The following is a 24615-nucleotide window of genomic DNA, read 5'->3' as shown; positions in this document are numbered from 1 at the left end:
TTTAGATGAGAGAGATAAGAACAAAGACACCAATGACACCCAAATGCAACCATCCTTGGAGATACATAAGAACATCATTTCACTCATGAAAATAAGAATGACGGTAAACTTCTACTTATAAGTGGCGAGATCAATATCATTTGTATTTCAATTATCCAATTTGATCTATGAAGCTTCAGGACTCCATCTACCAAGTCCCTTACATTGATAACATTTTGAAATAATCATTAAAATTGTAAAGCGTTAATAAGATTTGTTCCTACTCCATTGGTGTCGGTAACACTATACTAATATCAAATTCAGACAGAGTCAAATTTTATTATTAAATTTACTCCCTTCGATCGCATTTATTGTAAAGCGTTAATAAGATTTGTTCCTACTCCATTGGTGTCGGTAACACTATACTAATATCAAATTCAGACAGAGTCAAATTTTATTATTAAATTTACTCCCTTCGATCGCATTTATAAGCAAAAAACAATTGATTAGATTCATTGAATAATTAATATATCCGATCACATTTAAAGATAAGATATATTAGTTATTTAATGTACTTAAAAAATAAATATTTGTTTAAAAATGTAACCGAAAGAATATTTTTTTGTCTTAACCTCTTGATTTTAATGAGAATGAAACCTTGATAATATAGAATAGTGTTTACTACTTAATTGATAATGCAACCAGTCGGTTAAAAAAATGGATATAATAAGACAAAGTAAAATAGTGTTTGCTACTTAATTGAAATGTGTATTGATCAAAGTGTTCCAATAATGAGAATGAAACCTTGATAATATAGAATAGTGTTTACTACTTAATTGATAATGCAACCAGTCGGTTAAAAAAATGGATATAATAAGACAAAGTAAAATAGTGTTTGCTACTTAATTGAAATGTGTATTGATCAAAGTGTTCCAATAGAAATGGTGATGACTCGTTTTCATCCATAGTTGTCAAGATTTTGGAAGAAATGCCCTTGTATTTGCGCGTGGGGTTGAAACTTTGGACTATAAAAAACAGTTTCCATGACCAATTCTAGTCTCCGACACTCTATACAAGTATACTATAGTAGAAGAATCCAAGTGTTCCCACTTCTTCTTCAACCACTTTTTCATTCACACTTCTTCACCTCAACTAAATTCATTCTCACTCAACAAATTCTTAAACCTTCCTTCCTTCAAAAAGTCAAAGAAAAAACCAATGAGTTGAACCATGGGTTTTCTCCGGCGACTCTTTGGCGCCAAAAAACCGGGTTCATCCTCCGATGGATCGGGTACAAAATCTGATAAAGACAACAACAAGAGACGATGGAGCTTCGGAAAACAAAGCAGTAAAAGAAAGTCACTTCCACCACCCTCCGCCTTCAACCAATTTGATTCCTCCACTCCCTTAGAACGCAACAAACATGCAATCGCCGTTGCTGCGGCAACAGCAGCAGTCGCTGAGGCCGCTCTAGCTGCAGCACATGCCGCTGCTGAGGTGGTCAGGCTCACAAGCAGTGGCGTGGCGGGAAGTAGTAACAAAGCGCGTGGATTACGGTTGCCGGAGGAGATCGCCGCCGTTAAAATACAGTCAGCTTTTCGTGGTTATTTGGTGAGTTAAAATTGTTAAATTATTTCTACATTTTTGTTTTCTTTTCGCAATTTACGACGCGAATAATCCATGCTCATTCTCAATTTTCTTTCTCCAGTTGAAATCGAATTTTTCTATAAATTATTCAGGAAACATGCATTGGTCAAATTATGTCAACCAACAAAAAGGTCAAATACTTTTCAACAGTGGATTTTTTTTTTTTTAAATGAAATAATTATTTATTATTGTAGCTGCTAGTGAAAGCGAACTGTTCCGTGGACATCGGTGTTGTGTTGGTCCCTTCCACACAGTACATCTCATCAAATCTAGCTTTCCTTCCATAATTAAACTCTATCCTATTGCTATTTTTTTTTTATTTGTTAATCTATATACGTGTTAATATAAACCATATACTCCATTCTCATCTTTATAAGCAAATTTTTCTTTTTTCATATTCATTAAATAACATATAGATCTCGATATATTATAAATCAGATACACCAATTAACAATATTAAGTTTAAAAAAAAATGAAAAGAGATATATTCAAGTCATATACATTTAAATTAACAATATTAAGTTAAAAGAAATAGTTTAATTAAAATATGTGTAATTTTAGGGGAGGGACAATGAAATTACTATTCGCAAGAATATTTTTAGCTTATAAAAAAATGATTATTTTTATTTGTTCAGAGAAAGATGAGAATATTTTGTCTCATGACTCATGAGTTTAGGTCAGTTAGTATGGATAATGCGTAATATATATGGGAAACGAGGTTCGAACCTTATTCATTTCAATGATAATTTCTAACCACTAAACTACTTGATAAAAAAACTATGAGTATTTTTTAAAATAAGAAAACGGATACAAAATAATCTCCATATAGATGGATAGATGCTACCTTCATTCCTATTTGCAGTAATATTGTGGAAAATGTCTGTTTTCTCTGTTGTATGGAATTGTGTACTGATGCTGAGTGCTGCCAATTTGCTTTATGTGTCATTTCTTATAGCCACATTCAAACCCAAGAATTTTTCTTTTTATTTCCCTCCCTCTCCTAAGTTTTTGGAACTTTTCTTATCAAATTAGTCTTCATAATTTTCCACCAAACATATTATAATCAAACTTGTTATTTTTTTTAGAAAATAAAAATTCATTATGAAGAAAAAAGCTTTTGATATATTGCTTTTTTATTACTTTCTTTGGATCGGAAACATTAGGGAGCAATTTAGTAAAAAAATTCAGGGAATGAGTGAAGACTGCATTTTTTTTTTCCTGAAAATTAAGAGTGCATTATCTAGTTAGTTATTGTTGAGTTGTTTCAGATTTTCTTTCCCATACATCCTACTCTCTAACGTATCTTGCACACTTGGGGTTTACATTACCCTGTAATTTTCATCCGAAAATGTTGCATTTTATATATAGAGATTGTTACTTTGTATAATGGGATCCTCTACAATTATAGTATAGTGTTGCAGCTGTTGGGACTTTTAGATTTAAAGAGAGAAACAACTCTATGGATTTCTTTTTCTAAATCTAACGATCCCTATTGTTGCAGCACCATATTGCAGCTAGTCACCCATATTCAAGATTAATTTTATGATTCATCAGTTTTTTAACAAAGGAGAAAGTATACATTTTAATAAAAGAGTTAATGGAATAGGAGTAGCAATAGATACATAGGAGTGGCAATAGAGACTCCCATGGCTAAGGTGGAGAAAATATGCCCAACTTGTTTGAGATGTGGATGAAGGAAAAAAATTTCAGGTGGGTGACAATATTCAACTTTAGAAAAGAGCAATTTTATTATAATAATTTGAGTGCGTGAGAATTCAAATGAAGAAATTTTTTTTAGACATTTTGTAATTAGAACAAGAAAGCCCCGCATATTTGGATAGATGTGAGGTGAATTCTATAGTATGAGAGCAAATCATGTATCAACAAATTTGACCATAAATGAATTAGCAAATAATAATATATTATTTTTATATTTTAGTCATAAAAGGAAATTTGGTAGTCTTGTGAGGGAGATCCACCTCTAGACAAAGAGTTATGATAGTTACCTTTGTATGAGGCAAACTAAAATGGCCCTTTGCCAACCCATCATCAACCACGTTTGAGGTAATGGCCCCAAGTACTAGTAGGTAGGGTTGCTATTAGTGAATGTAATGTCACAATGTAATAGGAGATTGAAGAACAAGTTGGTAACCACTTATTTTGCTTTTGGCTGCGTATGGGGCATTCTTTGTGATCAAGTTCTTTTCTTTGCTTTGCCAATTCAAAAGGTAAAAAACATTCCTTTGTGGGAAAAAAGTACTTTTCAACGCACTTTTACTTCAATAGTTATAGTTATAAGTTTATGACATTAACGTGAAAGAAGCAAGGTCACTAATTAACACACTATAATACTAGAGAGAGGGAGAGAGGTTGCAATCAGTTAACAAATTAACTTAACTCTTTCTAACTATCTTTTGATTTTCAGCTTGTTATGCAAGGCAAGGGAAGGTGGCAAGTGTAGCACGCTTTCCTTGCTTGTCATTTCTCAAATTAATTGTTTCGTTTTATTTTGTAGATGATCTTATTAACTTCAATTAGTAGCAAACCTTCTATTCCCTTGTTTTATTTCTTCTTTATGAAGTTTTCTAAATGATGCCTCATGGTACTAATTGTTCTTTATCATTAAAAAACCGATTGGTTCAATTTGATTGTTACTCTTGGCCTTTTATTCATTTTTGTTTTGTTTTGGATTTGTATATGGACTATTAGATCTTATTAGCTATAGTACCATGTTGAACTTTAGTACACCCCAAATTGAATAAGTCTTCCAAGTTTTATGTAACATTACTTTCTTCCATTTTTATCCTTTCTTTAAACTATTTTATCTATAATTTTGTCCATTTTTACTCAAAGAGTAAGAAGGAGAAAGAAAAACGAGAGACTAATGACAGCCTACAAGTGCAAATAGACTAGATAGTCTCTACACTAGTAACTTCACATGAGTGCTTATGTGTAAATTATTTCTATAACAAAAGATAAAATAAACTCAAACTATTTCAATATAAGCTATTTTGATAAGCTATCCTGAAGAACTTATGAAAATAAGATAAAATCAACTTATAGACATGTCATAAGTTCTTCAATAAGTCTCAGAAATGCTTATACTAGTAGATAAGCTCAACTTAGTCATTGCAATTTATTTTGATAAACAACATATTTTGATGAATTTTGGAAGGCAAGGCGAGCGTTGAGAGCACTTAAAGCTTTGGTGAAGTTGCAAGCACTGGTTCGGGGCCACATTGTGAGAAAGAAAACTGCAGATATGCTCAGGCGTATGCAAACATTGGTGCGACTACAGACAAAGGCACGTGCAAGTCTTGTGCACTTGTCATCGGATAATCTGCATTCTTTCAAGTCTTCACTTTCTCATTACCCTGTAAGTAGCAAATCCTTTTTTTTTCTCTCTCCCCAATGAGTTATTGACACCACTAATATGTGCAATTTGGCATATGCTGCAAAATGCTTTTCAACTGTCACAAACATAATTTTGCAAAATCATAGGTTGTTCAATAGCAATTTGCAAACTAAAACTATGTTATGTATGTGCTGTTTTAGGTTGGATTATGGTTAACATTTAAATTGAATTATTAGGATTTAATATTACTCAAAAAAGAAATTGTTTTTTGACTGGCTTAAAAATAATGATTGGTGATCATTAACCTCTCCTTTTGTGTTGTAAATTTATCTACTTAATTGTAGGTCCCTGAAGAATATGAGCAACCACATCATGTCTATAGTACAAAATTCGGTGGGTCTTCCATCCTCAAGGTACAGTACTATTCTCTCCAATTAATTACTTCAAATTATGATGCAAACATCTTGAAATTTATCTAGTAATTCTTATCACTTTGATGGTGAATATCTATTTGAAGAATAAACAATGGTTAGAAAGATTTTTACACTTGATTTAAGAAATTTAATTGTTTTCCTATTGCATGCATAACTTATTGAATAATATTATCTATTCTTATTACTCTTGCATTTGTCGAGAGATCGACTTAACCTATGTGTTTGTGGCTAAACTTGCAGAGATGCAGTTCCAATTCAAATTTTAGGAAGATTGAGTCAGAGAAACCACGGTTTGGCTCCAATTGGTTAGACCATTGGATGCAGGAGAACTCCGTTAGCCAGACCAAAAACGCATCATCGAAGAATAGACACACTGATGAACATAAAATTGATAGGATTCTCGAAGTAGATACTTGGAAGCCACAGTTGAATAAAAATGAGAATAATGTGAGTTCTATGTCAAATGAGTCTCCATCAAAACATTCAACAAAAGCTCAAAATCGAAGTCTCTCATTGAAGTTTCACAAAGCAAAAGAAGAAGTAGCAGCATCGCGCACTGCTGATAATAGTCCACAAACATTTTCTGCTTCTTCAAGAAATGGAAGTGGTGTAAGAAGAAACACTCCCTTTACACCTACAAGAAGTGAGTGTTCATGGAGTTTCTTAGGTGGATACTCTGGTTACCCTAATTACATGGCAAACACTGAATCTTCTAGGGCTAAGGTTAGATCACAAAGTGCACCAAGACAAAGGCATTTTGAGGAATATAGTTCTACTAGAAGGCCTTTTCAAGGTCTTTGGGAAGTGGGTTCTACTAATTCAGACAATGATTCTGATTCAAGGAGCAACAAAGTCTCACCTGCTTTGAGTCGTTTTAATAGAATTGGAAGTAGCAATTTAAGGTGACACATTGCTTGTCTTATGCTTATGTATGAAGACATTTTAATTACCACTTTTTCCACAAAATAGAAAAAAGAGACATGTTTCCATTTGCTTTTTTTTTTTTTTGGGTGTTCGGCAGCTTTTTAAAATGTAATTACTAGTAGTAACATTTTGACCTGTACTTTTGTAGTGTATTCTCTATTGTTCATACACGATCAAAAGTTACTTTGTTGACATGATGTTACAAGTATGATGATTTGTAAATCATGAATTGGTTTGACTATTTTGCTTAGTAATGTGCATGGTTTGAATTGTGAATTGTGACTCACATGGAATTATCCAGCTCCTTCGTACCAACAGATAAGGTTACCCCAAAAGGAGTTTTTCTTCAAAGTGAATAACAGAGTTGAACTTGTGTCAATTTGATTTAAAGTAATCAAAAATTCAAATAATGAAATTATTGCTTTTCACTTTCTATGTAAATATATTATTCATGATGGACCAAAGTAATAATTTGTTGTTAGAGATCCATGCTTTGTATGCTTGATAGATATAGTTGGACGATAGTTAGAATTAATTCAATGTTGTTTAAGATAGCTACGTTAGTTATAAATAGTGAGAAGTTGGTAATATTAGACTGTTAGTTCTATCTGATAATCATTATATATAGTGTATTCTACAATAGTACAGTCATTGTATCAACTTCTTCATTCTATTAATTCTGAAATCATTCTTTCTCTCAATTTATTTTTCTTTTTGTTGAGTTCAACCATGTTTCTCGATCAACATGGTATATGGTATCCATCTTGAAGACGACCCGTAGCATTTCAAATTTTTTTTTCATTTCTTTTTTCTTGAGAAAACTCATTTTCTTTCTCAATGTTTTTCTTCAGTTTCGATTTTTCATATTTGATCGTTCTTTGAGATGCAGAAGAACTTCTTTGAATCATCTCCTCTATCTTGATCTAAAAAGTTATCTACGTCATAAATCTTGATCTAAAGGCTTGACACATTGTTACGAAGTTCATTGGAAGATCACTTTTGATGTGAAATTAGAAGTGGAAGCCAAAGTCAATTGTAGTTGGAACTGGTTTGTGTGTGTTTCAATTTTTAACTATTGTCAAGAATCATGGGATCATAGTTCTATTGATCATACTCATAGTAGAGAAAAAGGGCATAGGAATAGTCATGAGATAAAAGCTCAAGATTATAACTATTAATCATAAACTGAACACTTGTTTAAAGTCAGTATACTGTTACTCAAGAGTCATTTTTTGTGGCACAACCTTTGGTACTAAATAGGACCCTGTCATGTTGTCGTATATATAGATGTCCAAAATCATTTTCACTGACAAAAACATCCCCATTCTGTAGTACTATTTTATTTTTATTTTTTTAACAGAAACCCTTATGTTCATTCATCTATCAATGTCATATTTTGAGAAGACCTGTTTGAAATAGACTATTCAATCTGTTCAGTTACCATTGGCCATGATAATATTTATCCACTGTAAATTCACGGAAACTAGATCTTATCTTATAGTATTTCTTTATAGTGAACCCTTTCGGTGGTCCATTAATTTAATCAGAAATGGATATAAAACAAAAGGACAAAATAATAGTTCACTTAATAAAAGTGAAACATGACACCATTACTCACCAGTACCACTTCCTTTCACTTTCACTTGTGTTGTTCTCTTCTTGAAATTACGTAATCAACTATGTAAGATTAAGAAGATGGTTGTGAGAAAAATGTTGAAATGGTAGTTGCTCTCTCTCATCATGTTTTGGCCCACAAAACAATCCCACTGAAAAACCTCACTTCTCTTTTTGTATATACCTTTGTATCAAATGGATGAATGACAATTTAAAATGCACTTTACTTTTACTGCTTTTATAAAGTGTGATGGCTTGCTAGGCTTTCATTATACCAAAATGATTTTCTTTTTATCAATCATCATAGAATCTGAAAAAAGAAGTTTATTTGAATCACTTTGAATTCAACCGTTAAACTAATAGTTCAACAGCAACAAAAAATGAGTAAAAAGTAAAACAGTTTGCATGTGAATGTGATGTGGGAACTGGTAATATTTGGATTGATTTCACCTGGACATATCGTACCATGAGAAGAGCTAGCAGGACCAAAGTATATGGCAGGCAGATGGTGAATCATAAAATAGTACTAGGATTCATTATTGAAGATGTGCCATATCCATGACACTAGGTCCATTTTTTGAAAGGATCATCACGAATAGTTTAATTTAATTAATTCATTGAAACACAGGAGAATTATAGGATCACACTCAGAGAGAGACCTTAGTTGACAGATCAAACAACCACCAAACATCAATATATTACAGTAATATATGGTGGGGCATAGCTCATAAATGGGTTTGGACTTTGTGGAATACTACTCCCTCCGTCCCATAATACTTGACACAGTTGACCTTATTACGCATGCCAATGCATAATTTTGAGCTTAAATATCTTGAATAATATATTAGAAAAAATTATGAAAATTTGATATTTTGAAAATACTCATCGAGACGAATCTAACGACATCTTATATGATATTATTTATCTTTGTATATTAGTAGAAAAATACGGTCAAAGTAAGTTAAGTCAAAATTACATATTTTCAATGGGTCATCTATTGCGGGACGGAGGGAGTACTATTTTTATTTTTATGAATTAAGTACATGGTTCAGCAGTGACAAAACTTAAGTTGAATGTAAAATAATTTATGTTTGAAAACGTTTATGTAAAATTGTGAATTGAATAATAACGTCTAGACTCAAAAGATACAAATTTCATCTTCAAGTTAGAATCAATTTTTATGCTCCAAGCATGGAAATAAATATAGGCCAAGCACAATTCAATAAAATGTATTGTATCCATTTCGATAGATCAATGCTCTTCACTAATTTAGAATTACAATATGGTATCCAACTTTTATTATTTCCATGAGTGAATATTAAAATCTCCTCTCTATAATAACTGCAAACAATAGTGACAAGCAAATACTGTGTGACTATAAAAAACTGGACTAATTAACAGCAATCAAACTTACTTAAGATGTTTCTTAATTATAAACTAAACAGTTTGAATTGGGAATAATTGTGAAGCCCAAAGAGATCCCACATAAACCTGGCAAAGTAGCTATGGCTGTAGCATTTTGGCTATAATTTTGAATGAGACTCATTACGCATCGACAAACAGATTGTTTATTACCACCATCGGAATTAGCAATTATACTCAAACCGGACATGGCATCACAACAACGGGACCCTGGACTAGGGTCTGGGGTGCCATAGTTGATGAAGATTGAGCATGAAGAAAAGAGTTGAGAAACTGTGGAGCATTCTATGTATGCAAACACAAATGGGGGTGAGGATAGCAACATCAAAATCCCAACTATTCTTAATACATTGTAGCTTCTTATTGTAGAAAATTCCATCACAATATGCTTATTCTAAGGAAAGCCTTTTTCTTCTACTCCCTTTGGTTTTTTTTTTATGACTTCCCTTAAAGAAGCTTTTCAAAAGTTGTATCTAGTTTATTAAATTATAAAATTATATATAAGATGAAAATGCTTGGTTGGTGTGCAATGTAGAGCTTGTGGTTTTACATTTACATACATAATACATGAATTTTTGATGAACTTTGAGGCATGCTTGACACAACTATTTTAGAAGATACAGAATATGCAAATATGAGTGCTTTCAATTGAGAGTATGTATCCTTATTTATTTATTTACTTGCAAAGATATATCACCAAGGTTTCGTGGTGTAGTTGGTTATCACGTCAGTCTAACACACTGAAGGTCTCCGGTTCGAACCCGGGCGAAGCCAATTCTGCAGATATTTTTTTTATAAAATGTGGTCATATGTTTTTTTTTAATACAAAATCATGTGTTTTAAGTTCGTAAAATGTGTGAAAATTAATGTAGAGTTTAAAAGAACAAGCAGTGGTTCTGGTGAGGTGTAGACATTCTAATTTCTAACCTGTTGCTTTCCTACCTAATTTGTTTTTGTTCTAAAATACATCATTTTATATATTGTATGCTGAGACATGTATTACAGATAAATTTTGCTATTTTTCGTTTCTTGCAAGACACTGAAGCTTGGACGTGTATTTCAATTCAATATATGCTTGTAAGACATTGGATGCTTGGAATGTTTTTACACTTCATATTCTAAGTTCTGCCTAAATAAATTGATGACTTATCCCTCCCTTGATTACTTAGAATAACATGATCAATATAAAGAAAAATTGTGCGTAGTCACTTGGCTACAAATTCATAATGGGACAGTAAGAAGAAAGGTAGAGTCAGAATATAAGATGGAAAATAAATTCATACATATGTTTATACTTCTATATAGAGAAAAACTAAATGTTATAGAAAAACTTGCGCATTTGATTTTTGCTATCGGTATGACCAACACATACTTTAATAAACACACATGAATAGAGTGAATGGGAAATGTGGTAACCTGGATTCAAATCTAAATTATATATATAATGTCTTCGCAATCAAACCGCTAAACTGTAATGTAGACAACATTTTAAGTTATAGCTATTTAAGCATGATTTATTTATTTTGTTTCAAGACTAATATACCCCAAGTTAATGATTTTCAAAATAACATAAATCAGATAACCTATAAAAATAAATTTTGCGCTTATTTTTTTCCAAAGACTTTAAATAGTATCATATCCGCAAAGTTTAGGATTATTATGATATATTATGATATAGCACCAATGTCCAAGACATTCTTTATATGGACTAAAAATGATAATGATTTAATAGAGTAAATGGAGATAAGTTTGGGTGGGGTTGGTTATTTAGATTTGTCCGTGCAAAAAAAAAAAGGAAATGCTTCTTATAGCGAAACATTTCCTCCAAATGCATCACGACTGAGTTGTATTGGGTAACTGCATCTTTAGTGGACCCTCCTATTTTTTATCCAACAATCTATGTTGTCTGCCAAAGGAGATCTAAGCGTGCAACAACTTCGTGAAATTGCTCATTATACGTTTTTCACTTGAAATAGCACTACTAAAAAAAAAAAATATGTATAAGTTGAGAGCAGCAAATTGGAAGGAAAACGACAAAAATCAAACGGTCGTGATATATAGCATAACTGTTCTAAGTAGACTTCAATGAAACAAACGAAAAAAGACTTCAATGAAATTTCGATTTCTAAGAGCTAGGGCTATACATAGAAGAAAAGAAATTCCAGGTGAAAACCATAAGCCCTCTTAGTTTAAGTGTCACTGTTGCATTCCCATCTGGAACTTGGCACACATGTTAGGTAGCGACACCAATGACAGTGATCATATCCATTCTCACCCCTGAACAGCATCACTAATCCAAATGATAACCTGTCATTATATTACATTAATCAATTTCAGTGCTTATCATCAATTTTTAGATTAACTTAGACAAGTGCACCACTTCATGACATACTAAAAATAACAAACTTATAACAAAGTAAAGAGAAATAGTAAATGTAGTTCAAAGGGAAAGGGGACATAAAAAGAGAGAATCTTACCCAGCAGTCAAGAGAATTAGAGACACAATCCCTAAAACAAATTGGTAAGCATTGTATTTTGACTTCCGGCGAACACCATCAGGAAGACATCGCTGCTCTGACCAACCATATTGAGGACGCGGCAGCAAAATGAAACCAAGTAAAAATCCTACCACAAGTCCTCCAATGTGAGCAAAGTTATCAACGCGCGGCAAAAGGCCAATAGCGAGGTTGATGGCAATCATAACAAGAAGGGTGAGCGAAGCCATCACCTACGTAAACACAGAAAAAATAGAATTAGAAATAACAGTTCTACTTTGATATGTTTCTCAAATTAAAGAAGAAACCAAAAAGGCATAAATTAGAGTAAGGGGTCAAATTGATTAGCTACACTCACTTTGTTGGAGTATATAGTCCAATTTGTAAGAAGTTCTGATATCATTGCTCCAAGGAGTCCAAAAAGAGCACTGGAAGCCCCAACAGAAATGCTATTTCTGATAAAAATTGAAGAAAGTACACTCCCACCAAATCCAGACAATAGGTATATCAATCCAATCTTCACTGCATGCCATTAATTTGACAAATAAAAATGTTAGGTCATGGCCATTTACTAGAACAACTAAATCAAGTTCTCTAAAAAATACCATTAGATAATGACTACAGTTATTGCAATTAATTAAATCAAAAATTTATTGTTTTTCCTTATTGTGTGACATTTACTAAATGTTAATGAATGGAGATATCATTGCAGCAGAGGGAAACAGCTTACTAAACCCGAATTGTTGTTCGAGGCGAATGCCGATCAAAACAAGGCATAACATGTTTGATAGCAAGTGAATAATTCCAGCATGTAACCAAATGCAAGTGAAAAGTCTCCATTCCTGATGTTGGTACACAACATTAACCCATCTAAGAGCTCCCATCTTGATTAACCTTAAAAATCCACCAAACATTTCAAATCAATACATTTTCTTCAAAAACATAATAGGCTTCTAGTTAATTAAACGGTTACGTGCAAAGAAATGCAAGTTTCCCCTTCACACATGCAGTATAAGAAGAGAATGACAAAGTCATAAATAACACAAATTGCAATAGAAATGTTGAAATCAAAGCATGTCATTCAATTCAATCTAATATAAACTTTCAGACCAACAAATCAATTTTTGATAAGCTTTGATAATATTTGCTCGGATATTTAGAAGCGCATAAACCCTTAATTTTGGCAGGTTTCGATAAACTATCAAATGATTTTATATTTACGTAAAGATTTACTTATATCGATGATTTATTTGACATAAACTTATAATCGAACGGACAAATTTGGAAAATATGAATGGACTAAAACAATATTGAACGGCGTAACATTTGTGTAATATTGCATAAGGTTCAGGATAATATACACTAAGCATGAAAGGAAGGATCAAACAAGTTTGATCATCAATAGTAGCAATACCAAAATCAACTTCAAACCCCAAAAAACTAAAACTAATTAATAAAAACGCAAACAAAGAATAAAATAACAGAAAATAAATAAAAAATAGTGATTTGAATCTCTTACGTTGAGGAAGAAGGACCAAGCAATGGATTCTCCTTAAAAGGCTGGAAAGAGAATCTGTGAAGAAACCTAGCAACACAAAGATGATTATGAAAACCGAAACTGTTGTTAGGACAATTGTTTATGCCCATAGCCACAATGAAAACAACAACATTAACAAACACAAAAACAGGTACAAGCCATGAGCATGACTCCCTATGATTCTCAGCATCATAAACATAGGAATGATTGTTTTTTGTCCTACCACTTTCAACATCTCTCCTAGAATTCATTTTTTTGTTGTCCATAACTCTCTCTCTCTCTCTCTCTCTCTCTCTCCTCTCTCTCTCTCTCTCTCTCAAACAAACAAAGCCTATATCAAAGTATGAAATTTTGTTGTAAAACGGTGCTTATAGAGAATGAAAAGGTGGAGGAGTGGGTGATTAATACCTAGTAGTGGGGTGTTTAAGGCAATATATTCCACTAATTGTGTAACTAATAACTGCTGAAATTTGGACACCAATGATTTTGCATGTGATTAAGGGGTTTTAACTTAACTGGAATGTTCAGTTTTGTACTCTTGAAAAGGAAGTGGAGTGGATGGGTTTAAGCGTATTTAAGGATACACTAACTATTAAGCTATGATTGTGATCGTGAAAATGGAAAAATAACAAAATAGGAAATGAGTGTGAACAAATTTAAGATTAACGTGGTTGAACACAATTATTGTATTTTTAGTAGGATAATTTATTACATTTTAATGACTGAAAACCCATCAAATCTTTTTTTTTATAGACCTATCAAAATTCAATTATGAAACCGTGTTAAGAGAACTAGTACATCAAAGCATTCAAAATGAAGCTCCTTTATTTTAAATGCTTTTTTTTAAGGATCCTTTATTGTAAATGCTTAAATGAGTCAACGTTGTAAACATCACTTTTTTTAGGAGTAATTTCTTAATCTGGCCCCTTTTTTTTAGGAGTAATTTCTTAATCTGGCCCCTGAAAATATTTTTCAATGTTTCTATCGATTGAACTAAACTCACATAAACAATTACTCCCTCCATTCCTTTTCTTTTGATGTTTTAGCTCTTGACACAAGTTTTAAGGAGTAATTAAAGTATATAAATATTTTTGTGTTTTTTACTTAAATGTCCTTATTTATCATTAAATTCACATGTGATAAACCAAAAGTCATAACTACTTTAATAGTTTATTGTGTTTTCCAACAAGGATAAACTTGAGAAAACAATAATAAATTCACTAAAACATCAAAAGTTTTGGAATATAGTTGAAGTTCTAAAACATCAAAAGAAAAGGAATGGAGGGAGTACATCAATAACTTTATATTATTACATTTTAATAAAAAAAAAATCATCTGTTTTAATATTATTTACTCTCTCTGTCCCTTATTAGATGACCTAGTTGACTCTATATATGAGCATAGATGCGTCAAAAAACTTTGTTTGATTTGAAAAGGATGTATCTCATAATTTCCTAATTTCTGCTACAAAAAAGTAGGTAAAAAAATAGAGAGAAAATAGTTTGAAAACTTGTTTAGAAAATTTCCTATCGCTTAAGACCCGGATATAGAATTACTTTAAATTTTCATAAAGTGTACTTTGTAGCTAAAAAATAGAGAATTAATATAATAATTTGTATGTTATACATCAAAAATGCTAAAATGCACGGCAATATTTGTCGTGAAATTTGCACGAACAATGTTATATTTATTATTTCGCTCTTTATTTTAATTTTTATTTGACACAAAATGACAAATGTTGCCTTTCCTAGACATATCTTATGAAGAAATCACAAGAACACATGATTGGGTGATGTTTTTTCGAATCAATTGTTGGATGTGTCTTACCTCACTAATGCAATGTAGAACGGTGGATTATGCATACTCTTTCTTTGGTAACATGGTTTTTTAATATATATATATATATATATATATATATATATATATATATATATATATATATATATATATATATATATATATAGGGTTATGATAGAAGACACCTTTTGTGAAGATGTCTTTTATCAAGTTACTCTATGAGCATTTGCGAAAAGACACCAACTTACTTTTATGAAGGTGTCTTTTAGCAAAGTTGTAACTAAAAAGTGAAAATCACACCTTAAGGTGTGACTTGATAAAAGACACCACCAAAGGGTGGCTTGTAACATAACCCATATATATATATATATATATATATATATATATATATATATATATATATATATTATACAAAAGCATCAATAAACTAGCAAGAAATTCATTACTAAGGTAAATTTCATGATGTTGAATAAGTAATGTGATATCGTGCGTTAACTCCGTCATGGCGTATAGTAGCGCTCATTATACAAATTAGAATTAATTGCGTATTTTTTGTCCTCTAATTTCATCATGCATATAATCTTTTTTTATAATCGTTCTGTATAATCTCTCAAATATCACACTTGTTTCAAATTTAATCTCAATTCAGATTATTGTAGGCAAACCGGCCGTTTTGAAATAGACCGGTTAATTTTGTTTGTAAATATCAGATTATTTTGATATGATTTTAGATTTGGATTTGGTTTTATCCATATAGCCAAATATTTTGCACACCCCTACTACGTGTCTATGTAGTTGTCCAGGAAATTTTACCATGTACCCATACAATTAATCTTTAAGAAATGATACCTGTACATCCATTTTTTTACAACTTCTTGACAACTTTCTCTCTCATACTCACATTATGTTTATATTCTCTCTCTTCCTTTTTCTCTCTCCATTGTTTTTGACCAATCAAAAGTGAGAAAAAAGAAGTTGTACCAAAAGTTGTCTAAAATGGTTGTTCAAATATCACTACTCTTAATCTTTTATCCCAACAAACCATTTAAAATGTCAATTTTACCCTTTTATCAATTGATCACACCCCACACAGTTAAAGCTCCAAAACAATCCTTCTAAATTCTATCATGTGTAACATATGCAATTTATATTATTGTTAGATCTTGATCTCATAACCATGCTTCAATTTTATCTGTCAACAACCCCAATTAATGATCCTTGAAAATTGTTGTTCACACATTTGAGAAGGCTGGGACACACATGTAAAATACACTTTTGCCCCCTCGGCAGTCAACTGTCGAGGAATTCAAAATCCGGCTGCAGTTAACTGCCGAGGAATTCCTCGGTAGTTAACTGCCGAGGAAAACAATTCTGCATATGAAGGAACAAGCAAAGCAAACAAAGCCATCGTGAATTTGCTTTTTTTTTTTTCAATCACTGTTGTCCTTATCTCAATCCTTCTTCCATTTCGTTTTTTGGGTTTTGTTTCAAATTCACATAGAGACATCCACACCTTCTTCCTAACAGATCCATGACACCCAATTGATAACTCCATGAATAGGTGTCCTTTTTACTTCAATTGTAGTATAAAAGAAATTAAACAAAAGTAAGAAAGAAGATGAAGAAATTGGGAATTTTTATGGGTTTGAATTGCAATATAAAAGAAATTAAACAAAAGTAAAAAAGAAGATAAAGAAATTGGGAATTTTTAGGGGTTTGAATTGCAATATAAAAGAAATTAAACAAAAGTAAGAAAGAAGATGAAGAAATTGGGAATTTTTATGGGTATGAACAAATCAAGAACAACGGTTTCAAAATTTTGTGAGGTTTGCTGATGGGTTTTTTCTTGAACAGCAGCTTTAGTTTTTGAGTAATCATACAAAAACGTCCCATGCTTTGTTTTTGAGTAATCATACAAAAACACATGCTTTGTTTGCTTTGCTTGTTCCTTCATATGCAGAATTGTTTTCCTCGGTAGTTAACTGCCGAGGTTTTCCTCGGTAGTTAACTGCAGCCGGATTTTGAATTCCTCGGCAGTTAACTGCCGAGGGGGCAAAATCGTACTTTACATGTGTGACACAGCCTTATGCAATGTGTCAACAGCAATTTTCATGATCCTTTGATTCTGCTAGAAGTAAAATAGTCACGGTGGAATTGCAAGGATTTGCTTGCGCTGATCTGTACCGGAAGTAAAATAGAACCTTGCTATTTTACTTTCCCGGCTTAATTGATCATTTTGTCCCTTAACTTAATTCTTTATTTTGAATTGGTCCCCTAACTATTAAACGTTTCAAAATGGTCCCTTATCTTTGTTTTAGTCATTATTTTGGTCCTGTTTTATTAATTTTAAACCTCTTAGAAAGAATACCATTGGATTAAGGAGGTCCATCGGATCTAACGGTGTATCACCAACACATAATTTATATTGCTTTTTTCCTCTTCTTTTTGATCTTCATCTTCTTCATATAACCATCATCAACATTCATGAACCAGAAACCCATAAAAATCATGAATCAAACCCAACAACTGACAAACACAAAAAATCAAACCCAATCTTTTCCCCTCTTTCAGATGCCAAAAGAGGAGGTCGGTGAGACTGAGGAGCGTATTTCTTCAATCTCTCAGAATGGGTATGATTGGGTTTGATGCATAAGAACAGTTTTGGTCAAAAACTCAACACCAACTGTAGCTTTAATTTCAAATGAAACTCATTTCTATCAAACCTATTCAAAAGCTGAGATTTTCCAACACCAGAGTCACCAATCATAACAACCTTGAACATATAATCAATACGCTCATGATCCAAATCACCATGAAACTGACCCATTATCTTTTTCTGTGATTTTCAATGACCCTTTTGAAAACTGAATGTGATAATGCAAAACCCACCTTGGATCTTCATTGTTTGATGCATAAAAATTGGGTCTTCTTTTGATGTTAGGTTTTATGTGCACATGTCTTTTGTGTTCTATAGAAAGTGGTTTCGTAAGAGAAGAGAAAACGTGTGGTTGATGAGGCAATTTTGGTGTGTGAATGTTATGCTTCTTTTGTGCGTTGATGGGAAACGATTGAGTTTGATTTTATTTTTTTTTAGTTGTTGGGTTTGATTCATGATTTTTTTGGGTTTATGGTTCATGAATGTTGATGATGTTTATATGAATAAGATGAAGAAGATGAAGATGAGGAAGAAGGGGAAGAAAGCAGTATAAATTACGTGTTGGTGATACACCCTTAGATCCGATGGATCTCCTCAATCCAACGATCTTCTTTTTAAAGAGTTTAAAATTAATAAAATAGGACCAAAATGATGACTAAAACAAAGATAAAGGACCATTTTGAAACGTTTAATAGTTAAGGACCAATTTGAAATAAAGAATTAAGTTAAGGGACCAAATGATCAATTAAGCCTACTTTCCCACAACTTCGTGGTTTGGGAATTGGGATAATATCAATGAGACTGGCATAATTCTCAATCAATTTACAAATCTACATTTTAAAATTACCGGAAAATTTTCCACCACTTTTTCGAATAACAATCAATGGAATTTTTTCCTTTTTGATGAAGTTTTATGTATTGAAAATATTTGGATTGTCTATTTCTCCCTCTTTCACCAAGTTATGTTTATCTCTAAGAAGGTCAACTTGTGAAAAGAGGAAAAAGAAGAGAATGACGGGAATAAGATGATCCAAATCCAATTTGTAGGGGTGAAGTGAAACGATAAAGGTAAAGTTGACATTTTTTATAATTTGTGGTGGTAAAAAGCTAATTGTAGGGGTACATAGTATAATTTCTAGTTGTCTATTTCACAGTAAAGAAACGTAGCTTATGGCTCGGGCTTTTCTCATTCAAAGCCTAATCTGGTTTAATGAAAAGGTCCAAACTTAGAAGATTGCTCTTTTGGCCCCCTATTTTTTCACAAATCCTGAAAAACAAGGTTCAATAGTTATTTATGGAAGCCTTTTTTTTTTTACGTTGAATATTGTTCTTATACTGCTTTTTCGAAAATTATACAAACTAATCAATTTTTATTTTCAAATCATCGAAAGGTTTTTATTTAGGCTAATTATCATTATATTTCAAACGTTGGTTTTTTTGTTTGAGGGGCAATTTCAAACATTGTTTTTTTTCTTCAAGTAGTTTAATGGTTAGAATTCACCTTTTTAAAGGTGAATAAGTGGGGTGTCTGGGGTTCGAACCCCAGCCCCTGCATATAATTATGCATGTCCCTGTCAACTGAGCTATGCTTATAGAGACATTTCAAACATTGTTAATGAGCTCGATTGTGTTATAAATTATAATAATTATAATTGAGGCAAACATAGTGCATTATATTGAAAATCTTCAAAAAAGTAAAAACAAGATGATATTGTTCATTTTGTTTTCCGTTTCACCGTCATGGTTAAATACAGTAAAAGGATTGTAATTCACACTGAAAAATATGTTGCACGTTCTTCTCCTTTTTCTTCATTCCTACTCCACTCTTGCAAATTTACAATGAAACCATAAAAAAGGGAATTCTCCTTTTTCTTCATTCCTACCCCACTCTTGCAAATTTACAATGAAACCATAAAAAAGGGAAAAAGAGCAAATCCTAGAATGGATAAAAAAATGTTGGATTGGCGAAATAAAATCCAATGTGTTAAATCCTACAGTCACGCCACTCATTCACCAATATAGCTTATTGGAGTTAATTTGGCACCAAATGTGACCTTAATAATTTTCCTGAAATGATTGTATAGTCCTCAAACGTTTGACACTGTTTATTGGATTTTTTTTAGACAACCTTTGGTAGTTGTCGTGGTCCGGCACACACTGAATTAAGGGCTTTTAGAAAAGGAAATAGTGTCGACAAATAGAAGTAGCATATCAGGCGCGTGCAGCAACGCGTTCTTACTCGAATTGGGGGCGGACATCACGAATTCCTTTTCAAGCAGTAGACCCCCCCAAATCTCTCTTGCAATCTTTTTTTCATTAATTATATTTACGCCTAATATTGTAAGGCGTTTAAGATTTGTCAAAACTAATTTTATATTTACTGATATAAAAAAATTGATGTGCTTAAATTTTAAAATTAATGATTATTTTAATAATATCAAAATTAATTTAGTGTTTTTATTGATTTTTTTTATATTTACTAGCGGAAAGACGGGCACTATCGTGCCCGTCTGTCCGCTCTTTCTACTGCGCTAACGCATGTGATTATTTTATTATGTTTGTTTGTATAATTTTGATTAAAAAATTTAAATTTTTAAATATTGTGGAAATTATTGATATATTGATTTATAAACAAAATATTGTCAAAACATATAACAAAATTATTTTTGAACTCAACATATTTTAGTTTGTCTGCATATAAAATTAAGGTAAAATAATGATCATTTATTGTTTATTCTAATAGTAATTAGTAATATCATAACATAAATGTATGTGTGATGTAAGATTTTTACATCTCATAAAACTATTTACACGTGAGTATAATATAGGATCGTATCCACAAGGAATTGCGTATATCTTAAGCATTTTCACAATATTTATCACATTAAGTGTTTGGGTATAAATTGTTTGTTTGTGTAAAACTATTTTGAACTATTCGACATAAAGGTAAAACGAGAAGAGAAAGGGTTATTTCGCTTGGGATCAGAGATATCAACCAAGCCTAACAGCTGCAATCTCTCGATCGATTAACTGATTTTAGCTTTTTAAACGATATTATGACAATCACTTAACAATATCATTCGTGTCCAAATGATATCGTTATTTCTAAGTGATTGTTTAAATGTCGATTTCCCAAACATTAAAACAATCACAAAGTCGATTGGATCGTTTAATCGACGATTTCCCAACCGATTAAATGACCCAAAAGTATTAAGTTCTAGATTAAAAGTGATTATCAAATATTAACATCTATGTCTAGATTGATAACTTAAGATAGATTGTTATTCTATTTCTAGATTCAAAAGTATGTGTCCATGTCATTTTAAATCTCAATAAAACATTAAATGCAAGAATAACAACAATATTGAATAAATAGCTATAACCATATATTAAATGATCAAAAGATTACATAATAGCTTGTTTGAATACCTCAAGGCCACAAGAGTAGATGTAGCTACATATGTCTATGATAGCTTTGCAAATGATGAAGAAAAGATGAAGATTCAATGCCTAAATCCATGATGTCTCAACAAATCTTGGGTTGAATCTACTCCTAGCTACCTTGCTTTGTGTTTCTCTCTCTAGAAAAGCCCTAGTCTCTCTCTAAAACCAGAAAATAAAACAGTAAAAGAATGGTTGGAAAGAGAAGAGAAAACTATTTATATGGGCTGAATTTGTGTCAACACGCTTAAGCGTGCACTGGTCGCTTAAGCATGCCAGCAAAATATCCTTTGTTGGCCATTGATGAGTTGCCACGTGTGCCTTATCTTCTGCAGATGAAGGACTTCGCTTAAGCGTTCCGGAAGCGTGCAGGAAGCGTGCAAAGGAGTTGCTATCTGGAACTTGCACGCTTAAGCGTTCTTAGGTCGCTTAAGCGTGCTGCTTGAACTTTGTGGGAGCGTACCAAAAGCGTCCTAATAGAGTGCAGAATGGGTGCTCTCTGGAACTTGCACGCTTACGCGAGCTGAGGTCGCCTAAGCGTGCTCTCTAAATCTGGGAAGCGTGCCAACAGCGTACCAACAGCGTCCAAAAAGCTGCTCTCGACATTTTGTACGCTTAAGCGTGCTGAGGACGCTTAAGCGTACTGACCTTGGTTCAGGAGCTTCCTTCTTTGGTCCTTGCTTGTCATTTCCTGCATAAATTGGGTAGAATCAGGCATGTAAAGCATAAATGGTACAAATACAATCAAATGGTAGCTTTTCCTTAGATAACTTGCAGAACAAATCACTAAAATGCCTAGATTAACACATAAAATATGTTACTTTTGAGCACTTATCAGAATCATATACACTCCTCATATTGGATGTGTCTGAACACGTGTTGCATCCGCATCCACAAATATAATTACCCTAAATTATGTGATTTTCTCAAATTATCAACGTTATTGGCGTGTTAGTATCCGTGTTGTATCTGGTGTCGGTGTTCGTATCCATATTTCTTAGCGGTCCTCTCTTTTTATGGCCTCTCAGATGGTGGTTTGAATGTAACCAAAAATAACAGATGGTTGTTTGAAGCTTTCTAGTGTTTCTGTTTTTAGTTGTTGGTAACATGAGTGTGACTATCGTTTAACAATTTTGAATTGTTTGAATGGTTTTAACACTTTGATTTCACTATATTTTGTTGGATATTGGATGGGGGCCAAGGGAGCAGTTTATCAATTGTATACATGTAGAACGTTTCGAACCACAAAGAAAAAAGCAACGCTTTTATTCCTTTAAACGACAATGGAAGGAGCTTAACGGCAGGTGATATTATTGCTTATTTTCCCTTTATTTAATAATTAAAAAAACCACGGTTCACTTTATATAAAATAAAAAGCCACGCTGTCATAGTTTGTATAAGCAATTGTCAACCAGTAAAGTCTAATAATTCTTAAAATTAATCGTAAACAATTTGAATCATTATCGCTTATAAACCATCAACGTCAGATATATAATCCATAAAATTAATCGACTTTGATTAGTTGTAACATGAAAGAAAAAGAAACTAAACAGGTTAATTCTGAATTCTGATGCAGAGGGTTGAGAGAGGTCGAGAAAAACTAAACAATGCAGGAATGAACTATTAACTGTGAGAACCCTACTTATTAATATTTAATATAGTGCTGACAAATCTTTTTCTAAAATATTTTGAGTCCTAATCTTTTTTTAGAGGATTTAAAGTCCAATGTTTAACATTATTTTTTTGCTCACGTTTGTTATTAATCTTTTTTTAAAGGATTTAAAGTCCAATCTTTAACATTATATTTTCCTCACGTTTGTTACTAATCTTTTTATCAGAAGATTTAAAGTCCAATCTTTAACATTATTATTTTTTGCTCATGTTTGTTACTAATCTTTTTTTAGAGGATTTAAAGTCCAATCTTTAACATTATTTTTTGCTCACGTTTGTTAATAATCTTTTTTTTAGAGGATTTAAAGTCCAATCTTTAACATTATTTTTTGCTCACGTTTGTTACTAATATTTTTTTAGAGGATTTAAAGTTCAATCTTAAACATTATTTTTTGCTCACGTTTGTTACTAATCTTTTTTTTTTAGAGGATTTAAAGTCCAATCTTTAACATTATTTTTTGCTCACGTTTGTTACTAATATTTTTTTTAGAGGATTTAAAGTTCAATCTTTAACATTATTTTTTGCTCACGTTTGTTACTAATCTTTTTTTAGAGGATTTAAAGTTCAATCTTTACCATTATTTTTTGCTCACATTTGTCACAATTGATCAAAGGCTAAGGAAGAATAACTTAAAATTAATAAAATAATAAAATAATATGGAAATACTGTTTTTTGTGGAAGTAATAAAATAATATGAAAATATTGTTTTTTGTGGAAGGGATATGAAAATACTTGGCAATCTTTGTCAGTTGTATTGAGGGGAACAACACATATGTATAACATAAAATCGGCTGATAAAAAAGTAACATGAGTTTTGTTTTGTGCTAGATTTTGTGAGTTTGATCCGTGGTTAACGGAGGTAAAAGAGGGTTAACGGCGACGATTAGTGACATGGATTAATAATCTACGTGTTATTTTATAACTGGCTAACTGTAAGAACAATTCATAAGGAATTGTGCGTAAGTTTTCTCCTTAAACTAAATTTACTCTTATCTATTTGTTACATGTGTTATTTGTATTTAAAATTAAAATTAAAAATTAAAGGTGTTTTTGAAAAGAAAAATTCAACCCAAAAGTGTGCTGAAAGGGGTAGTTTTCTTTATATATAATATAGATGTCATAATACATTGTTTTTTTCTTATATGGGAATTGGATAAAAAAGATAATAAAGAGCAAACAAATTAATTTAATATTTTGTAAAATTACCGTTAATCACATAAAATCATGAATATAATAAAGGACAGTTATGAGAATTGACTGAAGTACGATTTTTATATATTAATATTATATATTATTATTAGATTTTTCTAAAAAATAAGATTTTTGTTCTTTCAAAAAAAATTAAGAATGTGTCAAAATATTTATATAAAAAAACTTCGTTCATAGACAAATGTCACAGTCAATCACTTGTGGGGTGTCTGGAGTTCAAACTTTGGTCTCTACACATTACCATATATTGTCCCTAGCAATTGATTTACGCTCACGACGACGAACATTAATATCTTTAATTATTTATTTATATTAATAAATTATAAAAAAAAATCATATTTCGAAAGTATTCATTAAGACGAATCGAACAACGTATTACATGCTAACATTTCTATTTAAATATTAGTTAAAAATTATAGTCAAAGTAAGTTAT

General features: G+C 31.8%; 3 protein-coding genes and 1 non-coding gene across 5 annotated transcripts; 2 read left to right on the top strand and 2 right to left on the bottom strand.

Moving 5' to 3' along the window:
- The first annotated feature begins 1037 nt into the window (after nt 1-1037).
- LOC146958470 (protein IQ-DOMAIN 23-like) lies at nt 1038-6615 on the top strand. The gene is made up of 4 exons (XM_085739991.1): nt 1038-1590; nt 4802-5002; nt 5326-5394; nt 5656-6615. The coding sequence occupies exons 1-4, from the start codon at nt 1210-1212 to the stop codon at nt 6319-6321; spliced, it is 1317 nt and encodes a 438-aa protein (XP_085596117.1). The 5' UTR covers nt 1038-1209; the 3' UTR covers nt 6322-6615.
- A 2619-nt stretch (nt 6616-9234) lies between these two features.
- Nucleotides 9235-9842, bottom strand: LOC146958469 (putative non-specific lipid-transfer protein 14). Its single transcript, XM_085739990.1, has one exon. The coding sequence runs from the start codon at nt 9752-9754 to the stop codon at nt 9380-9382; it is 375 nt and encodes a 124-aa protein (XP_085596116.1). The 5' UTR covers nt 9755-9842; the 3' UTR covers nt 9235-9379.
- Nucleotides 9843-10075: 233 nt separating this feature from the next.
- TRNAV-AAC (transfer RNA valine (anticodon AAC)) lies at nt 10076-10149 on the top strand. Its single transcript has one exon. It is a non-coding gene; the product is annotated as a tRNA-Val (tRNA).
- Nucleotides 10150-11411: 1262 nt separating this feature from the next.
- On the bottom strand, nt 11412-13938 carry LOC146958467 (RHOMBOID-like protein 2). Of its 2 annotated transcripts, XM_085739989.1 has the most exons (6): nt 13816-13938; nt 13390-13455; nt 12601-12764; nt 12229-12392; nt 11853-12103; nt 11412-11682 (listed from the first exon to the last, which is right to left on the bottom strand). In XM_085739989.1, the coding sequence occupies exons 3-6, from the start codon at nt 12752-12754 to the stop codon at nt 11565-11567; spliced, it is 687 nt and encodes a 228-aa protein (XP_085596115.1). In that variant the 5' UTR covers nt 12755-12764; nt 13390-13455; nt 13816-13938; the 3' UTR covers nt 11412-11564. The 2 variants fall into 2 exon arrangements, with proteins under 2 accessions (XP_085596115.1, XP_085596114.1); XM_085739988.1 differs by lacking the exon at nt 13816-13938 and having other exon boundaries at nt 13390-13780.
- Between the last annotated feature and the right edge of the window lie 10677 nt (nt 13939-24615).

The sequence above is a fragment of the Medicago sativa genome, chromosome 1, assembly GCF_051527215.1.
Source record: "Medicago sativa cultivar Bolivia chromosome 1, Bolivia_mono, whole genome shotgun sequence".
Lineage (NCBI taxonomy): Eukaryota > Viridiplantae > Streptophyta > Magnoliopsida > Fabales > Fabaceae > Medicago > Medicago sativa.
This window is presented reverse-complemented; position numbering and strand designations above follow the sequence as displayed.